The sequence below is a fragment of the Anastrepha obliqua genome, chromosome 1 (assembly GCF_027943255.1).
Source record: "Anastrepha obliqua isolate idAnaObli1 chromosome 1, idAnaObli1_1.0, whole genome shotgun sequence".
Classification (NCBI taxonomy): Eukaryota; Metazoa; Arthropoda; class Insecta; order Diptera; family Tephritidae; genus Anastrepha; species Anastrepha obliqua.
In genome coordinates, this window is record NC_072892.1 from 34,613,221 (window position 1) to 34,637,016 (window position 23,796).

General features: G+C 34.9%; 1 protein-coding gene across 1 annotated transcript in view; it reads right to left on the reverse strand.

Annotated features, from left to right (window-relative positions):
* Positions 1-2,753: 2,753 nt before the first annotated feature.
* The window catches only part of LOC129247971 (circadian clock-controlled protein daywake), a 28,881-nt gene continuing 7,838 nt past the window's right edge, over positions 2,754-23,796 (reverse strand). Inside the window, exons 2-5 of the mRNA XM_054887363.1 lie at positions 14,225-14,334; positions 3,686-3,950; positions 3,388-3,537; positions 2,754-3,316 (exon numbers count right to left, since the gene is read on the reverse strand). Of these exons, the coding sequence (XP_054743338.1) occupies positions 3,165-3,316; positions 3,388-3,537; positions 3,686-3,950; positions 14,225-14,334 (677 nt within the window). The 3' untranslated portion in view covers positions 2,754-3,164. The remainder of the gene's footprint in view (positions 3,317-3,387; positions 3,538-3,685; positions 3,951-14,224; positions 14,335-23,796) is intronic.

Below are 23,796 nucleotides of genomic sequence, written 5' to 3' on the forward strand. Positions count from 1 at the left end.
AGTTTGGGTTAATTAAAGACTAACTTAACTTAATACATTTTGTCCTGTACAATGCATTCAAACAGTTTAGATATGATTGATAGCTTGGAAATCGGCCTATAATTACGAACATCACTTTTTATTCCACTTTGAAAAAAAGGTGTAAACTTCCAATCATTTAAGAAAGTGCCCGTAGATAAAGATTTATTAAATATAATCTCTAGAGGAACTGCTAACGCTGGACACTTCTTAAGCAAAATAGCTAAAAGACCATCAGCATCTGTAGGTGACGACGGTTTGAGAGAAAGCATCCCCTTTTAAATGCCATCAGGAACTTATCCCAATTTAACCCTTTTTTTTGTTATTTGGAAATAAATTCCTTAATAGTTTGCTTATGTTCAAATGCTCAGCAAGGTTTTTCGGCTTAGGTGTTACCGCAGGCATCTCGGCGCTGCATTCTAAGCAGCCTCCCAGCCTTTTTTTTGTCAGGACGACTACCACGTACAGCACTCAGACAACATTAAATTCATTGTACTGCTTCGCTCTTTTTAATTTTCTTTAAATCTACCCGACCTCCGAAGAAATCTGAGTAGATCTTATGGTGCCAACTTGGTCACTTCAATCAGTGCCAAAGACCCCAAGCCTGATTCGACCGAAGGTTGGGCAGACGCACAGAAAGTGGTCCGCCGTCTCATCCTCCTCTTCACATGCTGGGCAGAGTGCAGCGTCTGAGATGTCTACCTTTTCCATGTACTTCGCCCATAGAAAGTGGCCTGTCATCAGTCCCTTCTGCTTAATGACAGGAGGATTTTCGACAGTCGGTCGGACATGACAGCTAACATCAGCTTTGTTTATCTGCAGCCTCTCTCTCAGCCTGTCAAGATCGCTTGCGGGTTAGAGTAACCGGTTTGCTAACCGTGGCTTTGATGGCGGTAGAACGGAGCGGCAGAACGGACTCCGGACCAAAGTAATTGGCCTAAGAGTCCATCCTAGGTAAAGGTAAGAGATCTGGTTATCCGCGATTTCCATGTGTGCTGAGACACATGTTAGCATCAGAATATTATGTCTACCGACATAATTCAGTCTGGATTTACAGTCTGTGATTTTCACCTGCTACAAAATATATGTAGAACATCAATTTTGCAATATCAAAAGATTCTCTTGAGTGGCATTCACGAGGCAAGAGCTCATAATATATTATTTAAAGTTGTTTTAGGTCTAGTTTGTCCTGGGGTTAATATACTTTGTCTTGCCATAAATTCTGTGACAAATTTTGCAATGCACACGGCGAGAACAAATTCGCTGAAAAAAGTTCCGTTTTTTTGCTTTTGATCGTATGCATTGTCTACTCATAAATTATACTCAGTTTCGATTTATATCCACATGAAAGCCTTCCGTCGCTCAACTGGTCATCCTTAGACAACGCGCTTGAAGAAAATTAGACTCGACAGATGCGAGCAGCTTCTTCGGTGGCACGCGGTCAACGGTTAGAAAAATATTCTTTTCACAGATGAGACAATTATCACTGTTGAAGAAGTTTTTAATAATCAAAACGTCAAAATCTGTGCTAAAACTTCTAAAGACGCAAAAAATGTTGTTCCAAGGGTTCAGCGTGGCCACTATCTAGCCTCCGTAATGGTTTGGTGGGGAGTGTCTTGAAAAGGTATTACATCTCTAAATTCCTGCGAAAAAGCAATTAAGACCGGGACAAAAGTGTATGAAGAAGATGTCTTAGAAGGCGTTGTGAAGCAGTACTTTCTTCAAAGGAGTGCGTTGGATATTCCAGCAAGATTGCGCTCCAGCCCATAAGGCAAAAACCACCCAGCAGTGGATAAAAAACAATATTCCTGGGTTCATAGCCGCAGAAGAGCAGAAGATTGCCCATGTGGACGTCCATATCTGAATCCATTGGACTACAGCTTATGGTCAGAATTAGAAGACCTCACAATATTTGGAGAGTCTCAAACAATCTTTGGTTCGAACAGCGACGCCATTAATGGAAACCGTGCGTGCTGCAATAACTGAATGGCCCAGTCGTTTGAAGGCTTGTGTAAAAGCAAATGCTGACCATTTCAAATGAAATAAAAGTTAAGATTTTTTGATATTTACATGATTAAATAAAACTAATTTCATTAAAAAAAAGTATTCTAATTTCATATCTATAACGGACTTAACTTGTAACAGAACTTATGGCAGGACTAAGTATATGCTTATATTTTTCTCAATCTACGTTTTTTATGTTAGGCTCACGCTTATGTCTTTCGGTGAGTCTGCGAGGCGTCTCAGGCTCAAAGAATTTTGGCTTCTTTCGGCAACTTCATAGTGATTTTGCTTATTAATAGATTAATCGCTGTTAGCAAATTTGGGCCACTTTGTTTGCAATGGAGATCGAAACCAAGACTGGGATATCCTAATTTTGTCATTAACAAAATTCGGAAATTTTTTGCTATAGCCGCAAAATTGTTCAGATTTTGTTGGTTTCCATCGCCGAACCGTTTTAATTTGCCTGCTTAGCGAAATCATTGGCTGTAGCCTGCTGTAATTTGCTCACCGCTAAGATCACTTTAAACTAATTACCGATATAAAAAATAATAATTGTCGCGTACACTTCTGTTAAGTATTTGGCCGAGCTCCTCCTCCTATTTGTGGCGTGCGTCTTGATGTTGCTCCACAAACGGAGGAGCTTACAATTTTAGGCCAGCTCCGAACGGCAAATGGGTTCTTTATGAGTAGCTTTTTTCGATATAAAACTAAATATTTTACACGCATAAAAATGTATGTGAATGATAAACTTTATTGTAATACACCTACAAATGGTAAGAGCTTAAATATTTAAAACTTATAAATAAATTCTGAACTTAAAATAAATATTTACAAAAATAAAAATTAAAAATAACATAACAAAAAGTTTTAAGAGGTTTGCAGTAAAAGTAGCGCAATGCCAAGGAAATAGTTAGTAGTTCATTATTTACAAGCCACACTGTAACTGCCTTCAAATCGGTGCAAGATGGATTCGGAGTTGCGCATTTGTGAAACGGATTTTGTATTAACGCGTTGCATTTGTGCAAACTACGTTTTTGTTCGGAATATTTTGAATTCAATGAAACCAAAGATGGTTAGCTATGCTTGGCTTGAAAGTTGTGTCGATCTCAATTTACTACAAACACATTACAAAATCACACCCTTTAATCCACATAGAACAAGTCTCTGGGCACATTTTTCAGCAGCTGATTAGCCAATTTGCCGAACTCCTGCGCCAATTTCTTTTGCAGCTGCGATTGCATAGCCTCTAAAACGATGCGAGAATTTTCACGCAGGAACAAATTAGTGGCCTCGACTGTAGAGGAAAGGAAATAAAAAGGTTAGTGTAAAAAATATCAATTAAAAATGAATGAACCAAATACATACGCAGAATTCGATTGTTATTGAAAGCGCCCGATATGTTCATACTGACGTCTTTCACGTTCAAAACCAGGCTGAGTGAGTCCACGTGGAGATATGTGCGACCGGCCTTTTCGCTTGTCGACGTTTTGCCGGTGAGATCAGCAGTTACGCCCTCTGGAAAGTAAAGAAATTTTGTTTTGTAAAAAAAAGTTTGTATTTTATAGTTTTCACTAAGTAACATTTTGTTGTATTTTTGTTTTTTTTTTTTTTTTAATTTATTGAATTGCTTGAAATTTATAATTTGTTGTATATTTTCACTCACCAAAAGTGGCATGGAAGTCACCGCCACCCGAAGCTGGTATGATCAGCAACACACCGGAGCTGGTGTATTTGGCTTCGATATTCAATTTGGGCATAGCGATGCGCGCCTTGAAAGGTTCATCACCTTCACTCAATTTCATTGATTTCACCTGAAAGTTACTGGCGCCCAGCACTTCGAGATTCTTCAAAGTGATTTTATAGCCTTGAGGACCATCGGTGAGTTGTAGTGAAAGCGCATCCATTCTGAATGGTTCGACGGAGGGTAACTGCAATGAGAGAGACAAAGGGCGATAGTTTATTTATGTGAAGAATAAAAGTAGATCCAACTGTATAGAAAAAATGTTTGGCCATTACTTTCACCAAATCCCAAAAGATTGTTGAGAAAATGTAAATTTAAAGTGAATAGGGAGAAGAAGTTCACTTAGGATGTCTAGTATACAGTATATGAAATGAGACTTTTAGCTTTAGTCCTTAGATGTCGTTAGGAGTATTTTTAAACCTTCCCAAATGTCTTGTTTATTTCGTCTGTCATCTGTCAACAATATTCAGTTGATTGTTTGTTACGTTTCATACAACAATGCATTTTTGTCGCTCTTAAAAATATCGAATTTCGTGCCTTCAAACTACGATTTGCAGACAATCGTATCAATTGAGGAAAAACGCTTCTCAAGCTCCTCAAATGCTTATAGAAGCTTATGGTGGACATGCTCTAAGTAGAGCACATGATGGTGAAACGCAAGAAATGATAGCAGGGCAGTTGGGAGTGACCCAAAAAACCATTTCCAAACGTTTGAAAGACATGGGCATGATTTTAAAGGTCAGAAGATGGGTGCCGCATGAACTGACAATGTGACAATGTACCGCCACGTCGAACAAGAGCGGCCCGGGAATTGGTGGAGACGTACGATTGGCAACCGCTGGTGCATGCGGCTTACTCAACAGACTTGGCGCCTTCCGATTATCATTTGTTTGCATCGATAGGCCACGCACTTTCCGAGCAGCGCTTCAATTCTCACGAAGAAGCCAAAAAAACCGCTAGATGATTGGATTGCGGTTTGCAAAGACGGCCAATTTTTTTGGCACGGCATACACAAATTGCCTGAGAGATGGGAAAAATGTGTCGCTAGCGATAGCCATTATTTTGAAGATTAAATTTGTAACCATTTTTTGTTAATAAACGTTTGAAATTGAAAAAAAGTCTCATTTCATGGGTATTTACCATGATTCAATGATAAAAGGTTTGCTCAGTAAGCAGCTTTCTCGTTCTCTCTTGACAAATCGGCTCCCTTAGCAAGACACTGGGTTGCTAGCTCTAGAAATTTTGAATGAAAGTGGAGGAAAAGTAAAATTTGTAGAAAAAACATTTCATTTTCAAAATGGTCTGCTTACGAGCATCCACTCGCTCAAGAGTTTTTATCGGTATGTTCAGGACTATGGTGGTATGACATGGAATACATACTGCTTAAGTTAGGACATGTTAGAGTATTTGACATAATCCAAAATCGATGAGTGGAAAATTTACAAAGCTTTTTTCTTGTGATGTGTTGATTTAGAAGGAATTCATTTTTGCTAGCATTTCCCAAAGAATTACGACAGGGAGAATAATTGGATAGTCCCGACACGACCGATAGCATTGCATACTTCATTATAAAAGTTGGGATTGACGGAGCTTGTTTCCAAAGAGCCCACCTTACCATGGATGAATGAAGTGTCCAGAGGAGGATTAGCAAAGCACAGCACCAGAATGAAAAAGCTACTTATAAAAAACTGGCAGATGGTCTTAAAACTGTAGGTCCTTCCATTTGTGGAACAACATCAAGACACGCGGTTCAAATAGGAGAAGGATTTCGGCCAAACACCTAACATAATTGTACGTGCCAATGACTTATTTATTTTTAACAAAATAGTTTCATATTGGCGAAGCTTCGCAACTTCGCGATCGGTTTTAAATTTAATAATAAATTCACAAAATAAAATCTTGGATTAAGTTAAATAATTTCTTGTTTTAATATTTGACGCAATTTCCGCTTATAACTTCTGTTTGTACCGTTATTTACATTCAAATATTAATTAAAATTAATTTTTTAAAGCGTTCGCAATTTGTTTCCATTTAAGTAAGAAAATACTTTTTTGCTACCATTTTTACCAAAAAGGATTTAATTTGTTCCACTTTATTCACATTTCTAAATACAACCTTTTGTAAGGGAGTGTCAAAACTCGAATGTTACTAGTGAGCAAACCTTTAATAATTGAATCATGGGTATTTACTATTTATTATTATTATTAGAAATCCATTCCGCAATTTAACTTCTCGACGTAGGCGTTGAATGAAATTAGCGTAGCTTTTCAAGAAAAGAGGCATCGATATTTCTCAAGCGTCTATTTATATTTCTTAATGCAAATTACGGCTATATGCCAAAATTCTTTAACCAAAAAAGCTTGAAGCACCAGCCTCCGTAATTGAAGGCTGCTTTAAAAATTGTAAGTGAAGCTAAATTACAATTTGAGGCTGCAAATGTTTAAAATTTATTTAAAGCTTTGTTCGCTGTTTTGCTGAAAACTAAATGGTATCAAATATTGGAAAATCCAATTCAAAAATACACGACAATGAATATACCCCATTGAAAAATTATAAAGGAACCACACATTGAAAAGTTTTTTGATTATTTATTTTTTAATTTCATTTATTTTTCCACAAAAATATAGTTCATTGTATAACAAACACCATAATAAACCAAGTAAGTTTCAAATTTCGTGCGCGATTTATAAAATCTCGACCAATTTTCAGCAAAATTTTAAAGTTTCATTAATTTTTAAGCAGAATTCCTAAAAAAATTCACAGTACGCAGTGTCTACGGTCGCCTGCTTCCTCTTGCTGGCGCCACTGATGCAATGTGTAAGTGTGTGCTTTTCTTTGTTTTTTACTTGTTTTAGCAGCCACAATGCAGATAATGCACAGACTATTATGCGGGAGTAAGGATGGAAAGGAGTTTGGGGTTGAGGAATGGCATTGTAGGATTTTTTTTTTTGTTTTTAATTTTGGTATAATAAAGTTGATGTTTAAAGTTTTTCCTGATGTTGTTTCGTATTTTCTCTGTACGAAAAAAATGTCACGCATTCGTTATATTGAGAAAATTCGCAACACCATCAGCTGAAAAAATTATCAAAAATTAGCGAGCATTTCAAACTTGCAATTTACTAGGCCAAAATTTAATGCGCTATTTAACTGTGTACCCAAATGTTTTTTCTAAATTATGGTTAAAAATATTCCAGCTTTGATAGAAATTTGTGTTTTTTTCTAATCTTCTACAAGGTTTTAAACTTGAATTAACATGGTATTTGACGTATATTTCTATATTTCTCTATATATATATCTACATTTCTTTGTTAAATAAAATAATTTAGATTACAAAATTAAATAACAAATAACTAAGTAGTAAAAACTTGTCAATATGTGCGCCATTTATTATTTTGCTCCGTGTTTTATATTGATCCAGTGCTTTCATCTTTGGGCTGCGCAACCAATAACACATGGGCTAAAAAGTCCCGGGCCTAACATATAGACGGCACTAGTTTTATTGCTTTCACCTCTTTTTCAGTTAGATCTAACCTTAAAAACAGAGCTGTTAAAATTTCATGATATTCTATTCCTTAGTGCGTGAGTTATTGTGCTAAGAGTGACGCTACTTTTGTTATTTTCGAAGAATTTCATGTGTAACTTTTACATTGTTTTTTGATGAGAAAAAATACCCTTCAGGCGAAGCAATGACTTGAAAAGTGTTATGGGGACTCTGCTCCATCAGAAACCACAATAAAACGATGGTTTGCAGACTTCAGATGTGGTTGTAGAGACACCGATGATGCACAACGCAGTGGACGTCCAAATGAAGTGGTAACACCAAAAAACATCAAAAAAATACACAAATTCATTTTGAAAAATCGAAAAGTGAAGGTGCATGAGTTAGCTGACAGCGAAAGATATCAAAAGAAGAGAGAAAGCTCTGTTCAAAGTGGGTGCCGCGTAGCCACTGTTGACCAAAAACAAATCAGTCACAAGCCAAACAAACAATGGCAAAACTAAAGTATGTACATTAAATGAATATCGAATTGCTCCCATATCTCCCGTATTCGCCAGAATTGGCTCCCAACGATCACTGGCTGCTCGCAGACCTAAAAAAATGCTCGCCGGTAAGAAATTTCGTTCGAATGATGGGGTTATCGCAAAAGAGGTAAAAGATAAATCGTTCTACAAAAGTGTCATTGAATTGTTGGAGTGGCGTTTGAGCGGAGGAATGATTACGTTGTTCTTCATGGAAATTACGTTAATAAATAAAGCTAATTTTGAACAAAAAAACGTGTTTTCTTTGTTAGACCCGGGGCTCTTCAGCCCATGTGTTATGTATACAATTTTTTCCCCACAATAATAGGCATTCCTTTTCTTCGATAAAGGCGAGTACTAACTTAACAGCCAGCAACATTGATTATCACATGAGAAGATACGTGACATTTATGAACATTGCGCCAAAAGTAATTGTCAAATTTTGGTAAGAAAATTGTATTTAAACAAATTAATACACATATAACATACATTGACACAAAAAAATATAAAGAAGATTTACTTAAACTCTTTGCGAAGACGTTTCGCTTAAAAATGCCATATCTTCGGAGTATTCGAATTCAGGCACTTCACTGGCAAAACAAACTGTTAGTTTTGTCACAGTTGCTAATAGATATGAAAAAATGTTGCTAGCATGTTGAGCGCAGTACTACTTGGCCGTGAGATGCATTTGAAATTTCACACATATTTCACGGCAAGGTAATTTGTACGAATTTTGACAGCCGTTTCACGTGAAACCCGAACTGGGTAATGTGCTTAATATGACACCATATTTTTTTATTTACAACAATATTTTGAGTTGAATTTATGTTAATTTCTAGCTAATTTTTAATTATTTATGCATACTTACGTGCATACATACAGTCCGCGACAAAACAAAGTGTACACCAAATATTGATAGGATTCGACTATTTATTTGATTACTTTGCAATTTCAATGATTTGTTGATTTGTTTATAAAACTATATTTCATACTACTGCAACAACGACCATACAAAGCAAAGTTTCGAAATTTGTATAAAATTTTAAAAATTCGGCAAGTTTTCATCAAAATTTGAAATTTTTTACTCAGAATTTTTGAAAAATTTCGAGTATGTAGGCTTATAGGTCTTTGAATTTTGATAAAGTGCAAGTCTCAAGTAGATCAAAAATTACACTGATTTTTGACAATTTTTTTCGGCGCGTTCTTGTGCATTTTCTCCATTTAACGCCTACTCCAAATTTTTTTCATATGAAAGAAAACACCAAACACCGTCGCAGAAAAAATCGCCCAGAATTAACGCATTTTGTGAACCACTTGAAATTTCCACTTTATTAAGCCAAAATTCAAGGAGCTATAAAAATGCATACCCGAAATTTTTCTAAAATTCAAAGTAAAAAGTTTAAAATTTTAATGAAAATTTTCCGAATTTTCAAAAATTTTATAAAGAACTCGAAACTTTGCTTTATATGGTCGTTGTTGCAGCATGAAATAGATTTTTATAAAACAATCATTGAAATTACAAAATAACCAAATAATTCATGAATATTTTGTGTACACTTTATTTCGACGCTGACGGTATTTGAATGTTGTATAAAGTGTTGTGTTTGTATGTGTTTTAATTTTATTAATGAACAAACTTTTTTTTCAAATTGAATCGATGAAAATAACTCTCTTATTCGTATTTTTTCTGACATTTTAAAATAATTTTGTGTTATAAAGGGTGGCTAAATTTCAAGGGCCTATGTTGAATGTGAACCACACCTAAACGTCAAGCTTTTTTCTGCATTTGATTCGACATTTTTCAATTTCAGACTAACTCAATTTGAACCATGGAAAGATACACAATCGAGGATGGGGGCAGGAAATGGCAACAGTGAATGACCAATTTTCGAAGAAAATCATCTTCAGTGATAAGGTACATTTTCACCTCAGTGGATTCGTCAATAAGCAGAATTGCCCCATTTGGGCGATTGATAATCCAAGAATGATTGCCGAAAAACCAATGCACCCACAAAGAGTGACTGTTTGGTGCGGTTTATGGTCCGGCGGCATCATTGGGCTCTATTTTTTCGAAAATGAGGCCGGTCAGGCAGTTACTGTGAATAGTGTTCGCTATCGTGAGATGATACCGAACTTTTTATGGCCTAAATTGGAAGATATGGATATGGACGGTATGTGGTTTCAACAGGATGGTGCCACTTGTCACACAGCTAACGAAACAATGGCTCTTTTGCGCGAAAAGTTTGATGACCGAAGAATCTCACGTCGCGGCGATGTCAATTGGCCGCCAAGATCATGTGATTTGACACCGTTGGACTTCTTTCTTTGGAGTTATTTGAAAGAAAAGGTGTACGTCGATAAGCCAGCAACAATTCAAGAGCTAAAGACCATCGGATGGAGGTGTGCCGCCGAGACCGCGGCGACCATTTGGCCGATATTTTGTTCCATACGTAATTGAGCCATACCAATATTATCATAATAAAGAGATGTGACAATAATTTCTAAAAAACAATTGTATTTTATTCAAAATCAATACCTGCCCTTGAAACTTAACCACCCTTTATAAAATTATTCGCTGCATACTTTGTCTTGCCCTACTCATCACCCATTTACAGCCAGTCACACGAAGGTGTGCAGTATAATATTTGCATACCTACATACATGTATAGCTACAATACATACATGCATACATACATACATGCCGTTCTGCGGCAACTGTAGTGACAACGTGGAACATGTCTGCTTCTGCCCGAGATACGCATCCGAAAGAATGTCCATTGAAGAAATCATAAAAGAAAGAATAACCCCGGGCAACATTGTAGATCATATGCTGCAGTCGAAGTTGGTGTGGACCAAGATGAGAGAATGGTCCGCAAATGCGTTACAGGAACTGCGGAAAAAGGAATGGGAACGCAGTAAAGAAAGAAGACAAAAAAGTAATGAAGGGTAGACGGAGGCAAAAATATAAATGGAGAGCCATAATGGCTAGCTTGGCCCTGCGATGCAATGCTTAAACGGCGGTACCGCAAACTAAAACTGCAGAGGTCGGAGTTAGAGTTTAGTACGTAGGTGTACGGATTCGCAAGTCCAGTTTAGTAGTAATACTGACTGTACGTGGTCCCGAATGAGGTGCACCCTTAGCGATCAGTATGAATCGTGCATGCCGTCTATATTGACGCTATCTATGTAAGATTCCCCCTTCGGATAAAAAAAAAATACATAAGATACACAGCTTACGTAAATAAATGAATCACTTCAACATTCCATCTTTTGTACTCGAAGCCAAATTTGCTAATAAACTTTTTACTCGTATATTGACTCCCATAATTGACAACAAAGCTTTGCACTCTCCCCACAAATGCCAATATTTAAATCCAAGTGCACCGTACGAGTACTTTCAAATTTTCCTGTTCGACCACAAAATTACCAATTCATTGGCGTCATTTTCATTACCGAATGTAGCGTTAAAAAAGCACCACATATATAACTACCTATGAGTGCGTGTGTGTGTGGAAAAGAAAAATTACAGCAGAAAGGTGTTGCAAAAGAAATTGCAATTGCATTGTGGAAGCGTGAAAATTGCATTGTTGGATAAGCTAAAAATGTTGAAACCGGAGAAACCGGTGTTGGGAAAACAAATGAAATCACTGGGTAATTTCTGGAAAAAAGAGTGCATTGCGCCAATTCGTTGGCAGTGCATTGTGAAATAAAGTGAAAAATCAACATCGAAGTGTGTCGACGACGATGGCGCCGTAAACGCCGCTAAACTCGGCAACTGTCTGTACAAACATTCGGCAGTCAACCATTTATTGTTGTCTGTGGTTAGCATTCAACAGTTATTATGTCGCTCTTTTGGTTTTTTCGTTTTTACTTTGGTTGTCATTTTGTGGCATTTTCCCCCGCATGCAAACAGAGTTGCATAATTTCCTTTCCGCCTGACTGGAAGAGCGGAAAGCGTTCACTTTGTTTGTGTGTCAATATTACAAAATTTTTGTGCAAACATATTTGGTGATTGTGTAAAGATGTACATACGTATGTATGTATATGTGGCCACTTAAGTGCAAAAGCAGTAAATGGACAAGAAATTGAGGAATTGCAATTTTTACAAGAGGCGATTTTTGCTATGCAACTACGGTGGGATTTAAAAAGTATTGTGGTGGCTTTTGTGTAGACACATTTAAGGAAACAAACTCGTGAAGTGGCAGATTTTAATTAAGAGTACACATATCATAACATACCCATAGATAAGGTGGCGCAAATTTAATCACTCTATCGAGAAATTAAACATTTTTAGAAATGGCGTCGGACGGTAATCGTATTTGATACTTGTGAACTAGACAGCAACAATGGATGGCATAGAGGTCAAAAGAAAGATGTTCATCACTCAAAATAATTTTTGTTTTATTTATTAAAAAGTTCTTCAAAAACAAAATTGGATGATTAATTTTGCGCCACCGCGTATGACTCAAAATTGTTAACCTTGGTGGATAGGGAGTAGGTCTACTTTTCCGTTAATCAAGTAATTAGTCAAGTATTCCATTGCCTGCCGAGAAAGCTCAAAACTTGATAATAATTTTGTGAATATAATAATTATTTGGATGATTCATATCCGAGAGGTTAGGATATTAGGTTGCTCAATAAGTTTCGGGGTTCGATAAGAAAATCACAATTTTATGGTTTGAAATAAATACACTCTGTTATTCACTATAGTTTCTCGGAACATCAATACATTTCTTCCAATTCGCGATTTTCCAATTTATGAATTCCTTCCCTGAAGTAAGAAACTCTTACGACCTTATAATGTAATGAAAAACGCGTTTCACGCATGTTTCTTTTTTAGGTCAGGAAACAGATGGAAGTCGCTAGGGACCAAATCTGGCGAATACTATGGACCAAATGTGGTGAATTCTGTGGATCTTATTTAACGATTTTTTTTCCTTCCGCTGGTCTAAAAGTTTAAAATAATATTCAGAATTCATTATTTTACCAGTTTGCAAGTAATCCACAAACAAAATCTTTCTGCATCTCAAAAAACTGATGCTAACATCTTCTCGACCAATTTCTGGACTCGAACTCGTTTCGGTGCCGAAGAAACCACTTCACCCCATTCTTTAGCCTCTTGTTTTGATTTAGAATCTTGGTAATATACCCAAGTCTCATGCATGGTGCTGAATGGATGTACCAAATCCACTGTATTCTTTCGAGAACGCTCTAAGTGTTGCTGAGAAAGGCGCATGATTTTGCTCCATTATTAGCGAATGCGGCACCTATTGTGCACACAGCGTCGGAAACCTAATACCTCAGCCAAAATATGGTTTACACTGCCCAATGAGATGCTGAGGGCTTCTACTAAAGTTCTTACAGTCACTCGACGATTTTTCAATACGGCATCCAGTTTTTGGACGTTCTCGACGTGGATCGTCTTCAAGGCTTGTACGGCCACATTTAAATTCAGCAACCCATCTTTCTACTCTACTAATTGATGGTGAAAAGTCCTTATACACTTTAAACATTTCTTCATAACTTTCCTTTGCTTTTCAACCTTCTAAAAATAAAAATTCAATCACTGCACGATGCTTGATTTTTTCCGTTGTAGAAAATACTAAATGGCTTGTAAACAAAGAATGAATTGGCAGATTGAAATGAAACTTCACTTACGTTCATATGAAGTATAAAATAACAAAATAAAATGAGGCTAATAGCAATGCCCTCTCTCATCGAACCCCAAAACTTATTGAACAACCTACTAGTAGTAGTATTTAGTAGGCAGCACCATGGCTATCTGCTACGAGTATAGTTCTATATTTGCAATTCTCATCCCGCATATGAAGCTGGTAGTTGATTTAGTGTAAGGTCTGCCTTTTGTCGTTCACACTTTGTACTAAAATTCAATGGCCTATAAATCTGCATACCCAATAAAAAAATTAAATAAAGAGTGGTGTGCTTATAATCTTGCAAAGGGGTTTATATGAGAGCAAATCGTATGACACGAATTATTAGCGGGTAAGTTAAGTACATTTCAAATTTCTCATTTTGGCCACTCACTCGAGTCTTCTAGCCCACAGTGCGCTGTTCTCAAATTCTCAGTTTATATAAAAGATTCTATGAAATGAATATTTTGCATAAATGCAAGACAACCAAAGCGCAAATGATTTTGTAATCAATATTAATATATATTAAATGGATAAAAATAAAAAAAGGCAAAAATATATTAAAAAATAAAAATAATAGAAAATATAAAAAAATTTAATAAATATTAAAACAAAAAAAAAATAAGAATAAAAAATATAAAAAAAATTAAAAAAAGGAAAAAAATAAATTTCAGTCTTCTATTAACTATAGACACTCCTACTAACTAAAGGCAATCCTCCAAGCGCTTAAACAGTAAATAACTAGAATTTGCTTAGCTTAATTAAATAAATATGTAACAACTTAACGCACCTCAATCTCGGGAATGCCACGCGCCAAATACGGCCTCAGATGTTCCAAAGAACCTTTAAAACACTCCAACAATTGCGGATCACCTCGACGGCATTGTTTGATATACTCGGCTGTGAATAGACGACACAAAAAAAGTATGCATTGAATTATAGTAACGGAAAGCAACAATAACAAACTTAAAGCGGCTTAAAAATACACACAAAGATGTTAGTTATGCACAAAAGAGTAGACAAACATACGTACAAGTAATATATAATGTATACGTATATTGTAAATATTCATCCACACACGTGAATAATCATTTTGAAGGCGGCTCATTTAATGCTTGAATGGTAGGGAAATAGTTGCATTTATTTTCAATAAAAAAACAAAAAAATATACACATACATATAATATGTAAGTATATTCAGCCTTATTTATATATTATAATATATGTAACTATAATTTCAATTAATAAATCGCATTGATCTCATAGTTTTGAAAAATTGGCGTACGATCCATCGAACTATGTCTAGCTCAAGTATTTTGAGCATTATAGTCGATTTTTATAACGATAACATATTTGTAAATGTATTTAATTTTTAATTTTATAATAATAATTTTTAATGAGAAGTAAGCTCAAAAAATTTTTTAAAACAAATTTATAATTTTGAATTGTTTTTGTTTAGTCATAATTATAAGTAATGGTACAACACTAAAAGAAGCATTCAATGATCAAGAAAATAAGGCCTTGCTAGTTGGACTACAAATCAACCACGACAAAACCAGGTCTATGCTGCGGACCAAATCAAAAAGCAACCCAGCTGATCTTGTTATTGGCAATGCACGTTTCGAAGATGCGCACGAAACCTTTATGGTTGTATCCTGCTTTCTTATGCCCAATCATGAACCGGGTTGTGAAGTGTGGACGATGAAGATGAATGACGAGAACCAAATAACAACATTCAAAAAGAAAAGGTTTTAAAAAATATTTGGTCAGGCTGGAATATGGCACGTAAATTAGGTATTAGATACAACTCTGAACTTGAGTACCTCATCCAAGGTTTGCGCTTCTGAAATCTTCAAGGAATAATAGTATGGGAAGCGAACTAAAGGTAATAAAGATAGGCAAGGAAAATATGAGCGAATGCAACTATTGAAGACCTCAAAGAGCTGACCTGCAAAACTGGTGGCGCTTAGTAGCGAATCGAGGAATCTGGAGAGAGATAGTTGCGAAAACGAAAATAACGATGCAACGCTCCATTCAGGACTGTCATGCTAAGGAAGAAGATTTTTTCAAAGTGAAATATGTTTCGTTCTTTTTAATACTTTCTTTTAATTTTAAAAAGCATACTTTTGAGAAAGAAATTTTTTTTTCCTTAAAATTTTCTGAAACATTTTTTTCCTCATTTGTGAAAAGCGTTACCCCCATATTCTTTTACTTTTAATGATTTAGGATAAACATTTGTTTATAATTTTTTTTTTGTTAAAAATTTTTATTTCTCATATTTTAAAAACGCTCCCCTCCTGATTTGGGTCTTATTTTTTTTAGTTAGGAAGGAAGAAAAATACTTTTTTTAAGTGAAATATGTTCGCTTCCTTTTAACATTTGTATACATATTTTTTTTTTAATAATTTGAAAAGTGCGCCTCTTCAAATTTTTGTTTTATTTTTATTTAGTTAGTAAGGAAGAAGAAAAGTGAAATATGCTCGATTCTTTTTAACATTTTTATAATTTTTATTTTCAATTTTTAAAAAACATACTTTTCCAAAAAATTTCAGAAAATTTTTTAGTTTTTTCGCTTAAAATTTGGTGAACATTTTTTTTCACCTTTTTGAAAAGTGCTACCCCCCAGATTTTTTTCTTACTTTTAGTTATTTAGGTACAATTTGTTTTCTGATTATTATTTTTTTTTTTTTTTGTTAAAAAGTTTTTGAAAAAATTTGTGCCCATTTGTGAAAAGTGCTCTTCTCCAAATTTTGTTCTTACATTTAATTATTTGGGATACACTTTTTTTATTCTTTGTTTGTTAAAAATTTAGTGAACAATTTTTTTCTCATTTTTGAAAAGCACTCGCTACATATATATTTATTTCTTATAATTATTTGGAATTAAATAAACTTTATAAAAAAATTTGTTTGAAAAACGCTGCCCTCCAGATTTTTTCATATTTTAATAATTTAGCATAACAGTTTTTTTAAATTTTTTTTTTGTTAAAATTTGAACTGAAAAGCGATCTCCTCCAGATTTTGTTCTTATTTTTAATTATTTATGATACATTTTTTATTATTATTTTTTTGGGAACATTTTTTTCTCATTTTTTTAAAGCGCTTCCCTCTTGATTTTTTTGTTATTAATTATTTAGGATGAAATATACAAAATTACAAAATTTTTTTTTTTTCTTTGTTGAAAATATTTCGAAACAATTTTTTTTGTCCTTTGTGAAAAGCGCTCGTCCTTAGTTTTTTATCTCATTTTTTTTACTGTCAACATGAGTTTATTTATATCAGTTGCTTCATATATGTGCCAAGCAACTCCATGCTTGGTCTCCACTAATTGCACGGCATAGTTCTTATTCATCTGTCTACGAGGGTATGCTGCCTACTGGTTAATAAATAGTTTCAGTCACAAAGCTCTCGCTCATAAAGTTCAATGCACTCCTATACAAATACAACAAATGCGCATCAAAATCAAACATAATTCGTAATATTTTAACCACAACAGTCCAGATACTTCTATGCACACAAGCACACATTAATGAATTAATGCCAGCAATTCACTTGTCCAACTCATTCATTCATTATGCTAATTAAGTAGATTTGCATCGTCAAACAGCAAACAGTCGGAACACTTCACCCGCTAGTCAAGCTAAGCAGTCACGCATGCGCAGCAGCCAAACCTAATATACACACATCCATGCATACATACACACTTAGCATTGAATCTATTCATTTTAATCGCTCTTCGCTCTTATTTAATGATGTATTTAGCCGCTTGTTGCTTGCTGACTAGTAAACAAATCACTTAACGGCATTGTGTTTATAAAGCAATTTACGTTTTTTCTAGACGCCCAAACTAAATACAAATGCAGATTTCGATACGAATACATAAATTATAAGCAGCTTTGGTTTCGCGTTGTTTACCTGTTGCCTCTTACCTATTTAGCGGCGCTTTGCGTCGGTCACCGTTAAACGACCTTCAACTTGAAATTTATTTCTCATATTTTCTATGTATCTTATCCCATTTTATAGACGGTGTCGGGGTGGTGGTGTATGAGTGGCGATTCGGCTAGTCATCTGAAGGTTGAGTGTTCGATGCCAATGTCAGGGATATGAGAGAAAAGTGTGTTTGTTTTTAATTTTTATTCACTTAATGCTTAAAAGCTTTTTTGAGTTACTGCTGTCAAAGACGCTACCGTCTTTAGGTAGCTAAAATATTGGATTGGAGGGAAAGTTCTGTCGTATTTTAAATGGGCGGACAATTTTTATTGTAAATAAAAGAAACATCTGGCTAGTGAGTCATTGGACATTTTTTTTTGTTTAATATAAGAGGAGTCCTTTTTTACCGTTCATCATTTACTTGTGATATTTAAAGTTAAAAACAAGTCAGTAGATAAAGTGCATTTACGACACTGCATTTTGTATGAATTCCAAAAAGGATGCAACGCATCGGTTCCCTGTAAAAATTGATGTGGAGTATTTGGAAAAGATATTGTAAATGTTCGCACTTGTCAAAGATTCTTTAGCAAATTTCGTTTCGGGGATCTGAGCCTACAAGAAAGTGATCGTCCAGATCGATCATCCAAGCTCGTAGATGATGTCTTGCGATCCATGTTGAAAAAAAAAACACCACTTAACAAGTTGAGAAATTTCAGAAGAGCTTGGCATTCATCATACAACTATTGGAGACCACATTAAGCCTCTTGGGTTTGTGTTATAGCAAAGTGTACGGATTCCACATGAATTAGCACAAAAGAATTTGTCTGATCGTGTAAGAATGTGTTCACCACATCTGATTAGACACAAAATGGAGTCGTTTTTAGGCAATGTGGAGCCGTTATTGGAGATAAAAAGGACTGCTTACGTGAATATTAAGAGAAAACAAATCTTACTGCAAACCAGGAACATCATCAACAACAGTTCTAAAACCAAGTATCCATCAACGAAAAGTATTGATTTCACTGTGGTGGGACAGGAAAAGTCCACTGTACTACGATTTGCTAAAACAGGGGAAAATCATCAATGCGGAACTGTACTGCAATCAGCTGGATAAATTGAATGCAGCTATCAAAGAAAAGAAGCCAGCATTAGTGTCCAGAAAAGAAATAGTGTTCCACCACGATAATGCACCACTGCATACTGGAATGGTGACACAAAAAAAACTTAATGCGTTAGGATGGGAAGTTCTTAGTCACCCACCATATTCACCTGACATTGCAACATCTGATTATTACCTGTTCAGATTTCTACAAAATTATCAACGGGGAAAAAATTCATTAAAAGTGTTTCTAAGGCAGTTGCTGACTATTTTAACTCCAAGGACGAGAACTTCTACAAAACAGGAATTCATATATTAGGTTACCTGAAAGATGGCAACAAGTTGTAACAAATGACGGAGAACATATAATTGGTTAATATTGAACACATATTTTAATAAACGAATCCAAATATTTTCTTTAAAATACGACAGAACTTTACCTCCAACCCAATAATAAGAACGCCCTGTACAAATTGGGTCAGGAGTCTGGCCTTAACCTGCCAGTGTTACATACTTATGTATATGCCATACTGCTGTATTATATTAAAATTATGGTGCGTTTTATTTGCGCTTAGCTCAAGTTGAATGCGGGTTAGTTATGAAGAAGAGGTGTGATAGGAATAACTAAGCGACGGGTTAATGTAATAGTTCAAAACTTCATTTATGATGTTTTATTGGCGAAAAACTCTTATAATCGACTTTCACAATCTTCTCTTGATACTAATTTCTTATCACCAGGGAAGTTTTGCAATGAAAGAACAAGTTTTTAATCGCTTGGTGCCAGGCCCAGACTATTTGGTGGATGCATTAAAACTTCCCAACCAAGCTTACGAAGTTTTTGGCGAGTCACTACAGATGCGTTTGGCCTTGCGTTGTCCTAATGGAACACAACACCTCCATCAATTCTGACCGTTTCTGGTCTCTTGCTAGCTTCAAACAGTCCAGTTGTTGACAAAAGAGATCTAAATTTAGTGTTTGGCTTTACGAAAGCAACCCATAGTAAATGATTCCTTTCAAGACCCACTAAATCGTTTTGGCACAGTATTGTCGCATGTGACTTATTTCCCCAGTCGCCATCCATTTAAGAAACGGGTCGATCTCATTCCGTTTTGCTTCGCAGATGGACATTCGATTCATCATGTTTTTTGGTGTTAATTGGTGTGGCACCGAAACATCGAGCATCGCTTTGAATCCAGCTTTACGCAAATGGTTTAAAACTGTTTTATGGTCAATCTTAAGCTCCTGGGCGATGCTACGACTACTAACATGCCGGTCAACTTTGATTATTTCTATGATTTTATTCGCCATTACCGGCATTTTCTTTAACATCAAAAATGCCGAACAGAATCGACGAAATCAAAATTGCACGTAATTTGATGTTCCAGTATCGTCACCATAAACACCATTTACAATTTCAGCGGCCACTTCCATTGTTAACACCCTGTAACTCACAACTGAATGGAACAAACAAAAAATCAGCAAAATAATTTTTTTAGTGTGAAGTGTCACTTTGACAACCAGCATAAACTTTAAATTGTTTGATCGATACTTTACGAGATATCGATCACTACAGCCATGTACCGAGAAAATAATGGATTTCTTTTTCCTCGAACTAATACTAATGTTTTTAATTATCCTTCCCGACCTTCCAGATATCCCTGTTTATATTGGAAGCTGTTTTACGATATTTGCGATCCATCGAACTATGTCTAGCTCAAGTATTTTGAGCATTATAGTCGATTTTTATAACGATAACATATTTGTAAATGTATTTAATTTTTAATTTTATAATAATAATTTTTAATGAGAAGTAAGCTCAAAAAATTTTTTAAAACAAATTTATAATTTTGAATTGTTTTTGTTTAGTCATAATTATAAGTAATGGTACAACACTAAAAGAAGCATTCAATGATCAAGAAAATAAGGCCTTGCTAGTTGGACTACAAATCAACCACGACAAAACCAGGTCTATGCTGCGGACCAAATCAAAAAGCAACCCAGCTGATCTTGTTATTGGCAATGCACGTTTCGAAGATGCGCACGAAACCTTTATGGTTGTATCCTGCTTTCTTATGCCCAATCATGAACCGGGTTGTGAAGTGTGGACGATGAAGATGAATGACGAGAACCAAATAACAACATTCAAAAAGAAAAGGTTTTAAAAAATATTTGGTCAGGCTGGAATATGGCACGTAAATTAGGTATTAGATACAACTCTGAACTTGAGTACCTCATCCAAGGTTTGCGCTTCTGAAATCTTCAAGGAATAATAGTATGGGAAGCGAACTAAAGGTAATAAAGATAGGCAAGGAAAATATGAGCGAATGCAACTATTGAAGACCTCAAAGAGCTGACCTGCAAAACTGGTGGCGCTTAGTAGCGAATCGAGGAATCTGGAGAGAGATAGTTGCGAAAACGAAAATAACGATGCAACGCTCCATTCAGGACTGTCATGCTAAGGAAGAAGATTTTTTCAAAGTGAAATATGTTTCGTTCTTTTTAATACTTTCTTTTAATTTTAAAAAGCATACTTTTGAGAAAGAAATTTTTTTTTCCTTAAAATTTTCTGAAACATTTTTTTCCTCATTTGTGAAAAGCGTTACCCCCATATTCTTTTACTTTTAATGATTTAGGATAAACATTTGTTTATAATTTTTTTTTTGTTAAAAATTTTTATTTCTCATATTTTAAAAACGCTCCCCTCCTGATTTGGGTCTTATTTTTTTTAGTTAGGAAGGAAGAAAAATACTTTTTTTAAGTGAAATATGTTCGCTTCCTTTTAACATTTGTATACATATTTTTTTTTTAATAATTTGAAAAGTGCGCCTCTTCAAATTTTTGTTTTATTTTTATTTAGTTAGTAAGGAAGAAGAAAAGTGAAATATGCTCGATTCTTTTTAACATTTTTATAATTTTTATTTTCAATTTTTAAAAAACATACTTTTCCAAAAAATTTCAGAAAATTTTTTAGTTTTTTCGCTTAAAATTTGGTGAACATTTTTTTTCACCTTTTTGAAAAGTGCTACCCCCCAGATTTTTTTCTTACTTTTAGTTATTTAGGTACAATTTGTTTTCTGATTATTATTTTTTTTTTTTTTTGTTAAAAAGTTTTTGAAAAAATTTGTGCCCATTTGTGAAAAGTGCTCTTCTCCAAATTTTGTTCTTACATTTAATTATTTGGGATACACTTTTTTTATTCTTTGTTTGTTAAAAATTTAGTGAACAATTTTTTTCTCATTTTTGAAAAGCACTCGCTACATATATATTTATTTCTTATAATTATTTGGAATTAAATAAACTTTATAAAAAAATTTGTTTGAAAAACGCTGCCCTCCAGATTTTTTCATATTTTAATAATTTAGCATAACAGTTTTTTTAAATTTTTTTTTTGTTAAAATTTGAACTGAAAAGCGATCTCCTCCAGATTTTGTTCTTATTTTTAATTATTTATGATACATTTTTTATTATTATTTTTTTGGGAACATTTTTTTCTCATTTTTTTAAAGCGCTTCCCTCTTGATTTTTTTGTTATTAATTATTTAGGATGAAATATACAAAATTACAAAATTTTTTTTTTTTCTTTGTTGAAAATATTTCGAAACAATTTTTTTTGTCCTTTGTGAAAAGCGCTCGTCCTTAGTTTTTTATCTCATTTTTTTTACTGTCAACATGAGTTTATTTATATCAGTTGCTTCATATATGTGCCAAGCAACTCCATGCTTGGTCTCCACTAATTGCACGGCATAGTTCTTATTCATCTGTCTACGAGGGTATGCTGCCTACTGGTTAATAAATAGTTTCAGTCACAAAGCTCTCGCTCATAAAGTTCAATGCACTCCTATACAAATACAACAAATGCGCATCAAAATCAAACATAATTCGTAATATTTTAACCACAACAGTCCAGATACTTCTATGCACACAAGCACACATTAATGAATTAATGCCAGCAATTCACTTGTCCAACTCATTCATTCATTATGCTAATTAAGTAGATTTGCATCGTCAAACAGCAAACAGTCGGAACACTTCACCCGCTAGTCAAGCTAAGCAGTCACGCATGCGCAGCAGCCAAACCTAATATACACACATCCATGCATACATACACACTTAGCATTGAATCTATTCATTTTAATCGCTCTTCGCTCTTATTTAATGATGTATTTAGCCGCTTGTTGCTTGCTGACTAGTAAACAAATCACTTAACGGCATTGTGTTTATAAAGCAATTTACGTTTTTTCTAGACGCCCAAACTAAATACAAATGCAGATTTCGATACGAATACATAAATTATAAGCAGCTTTGGTTTCGCGTTGTTTACCTGTTGCCTCTTACCTATTTAGCGGCGCTTTGCGTCGGTCACCGTTAAACGACCTTCAACTTGAAATTTATTTCTCATATTTTCTATGTATCTTATCCCATTTTATAGACGGTGTCGGGGTGGTGGTGTATGAGTGGCGATTCGGCTAGTCATCTGAAGGTTGAGTGTTCGATGCCAATGTCAGGGATATGAGAGAAAAGTGTGTTTGTTTTTAATTTTTATTCACTTAATGCTTAAAAGCTTTTTTGAGTTACTGCTGTCAAAGACGCTACCGTCTTTAGGTAGCTAAAATATTGGATTGGAGGGAAAGTTCTGTCGTATTTTAAATGGGCGGACAATTTTTATTGTAAATAAAAGAAACATCTGGCTAGTGAGTCATTGGACATTTTTTTTTGTTTAATATAAGAGGAGTCCTTTTTTACCGTTCATCATTTACTTGTGATATTTAAAGTTAAAAACAAGTCAGTAGATAAAGTGCATTTACGACACTGCATTTTGTATGAATTCCAAAAAGGATGCAACGCATCGGTTCCCTGTAAAAATTGATGTGGAGTATTTGGAAAAGATATTGTAAATGTTCGCACTTGTCAAAGATTCTTTAGCAAATTTCGTTTCGGGGATCTGAGCCTACAAGAAAGTGATCGTCCAGATCGATCATCCAAGCTCGTAGATGATGTCTTGCGATCCATGTTGAAAAAAAAAACACCACTTAACAAGTTGAGAAATTTCAGAAGAGCTTGGCATTCATCATACAACTATTGGAGACCACATTAAGCCTCTTGGGTTTGTGTTATAGCAAAGTGTACGGATTCCACATGAATTAGCACAAAAGAATTTGTCTGATCGTGTAAGAATGTGTTCACCACATCTGATTAGACACAAAATGGAGTCGTTTTTAGGCAATGTGGAGCCGTTATTGGAGATAAAAAGGACTGCTTACGTGAATATTAAGAGAAAACAAATCTTACTGCAAACCAGGAACATCATCAACAACAGTTCTAAAACCAAGTATCC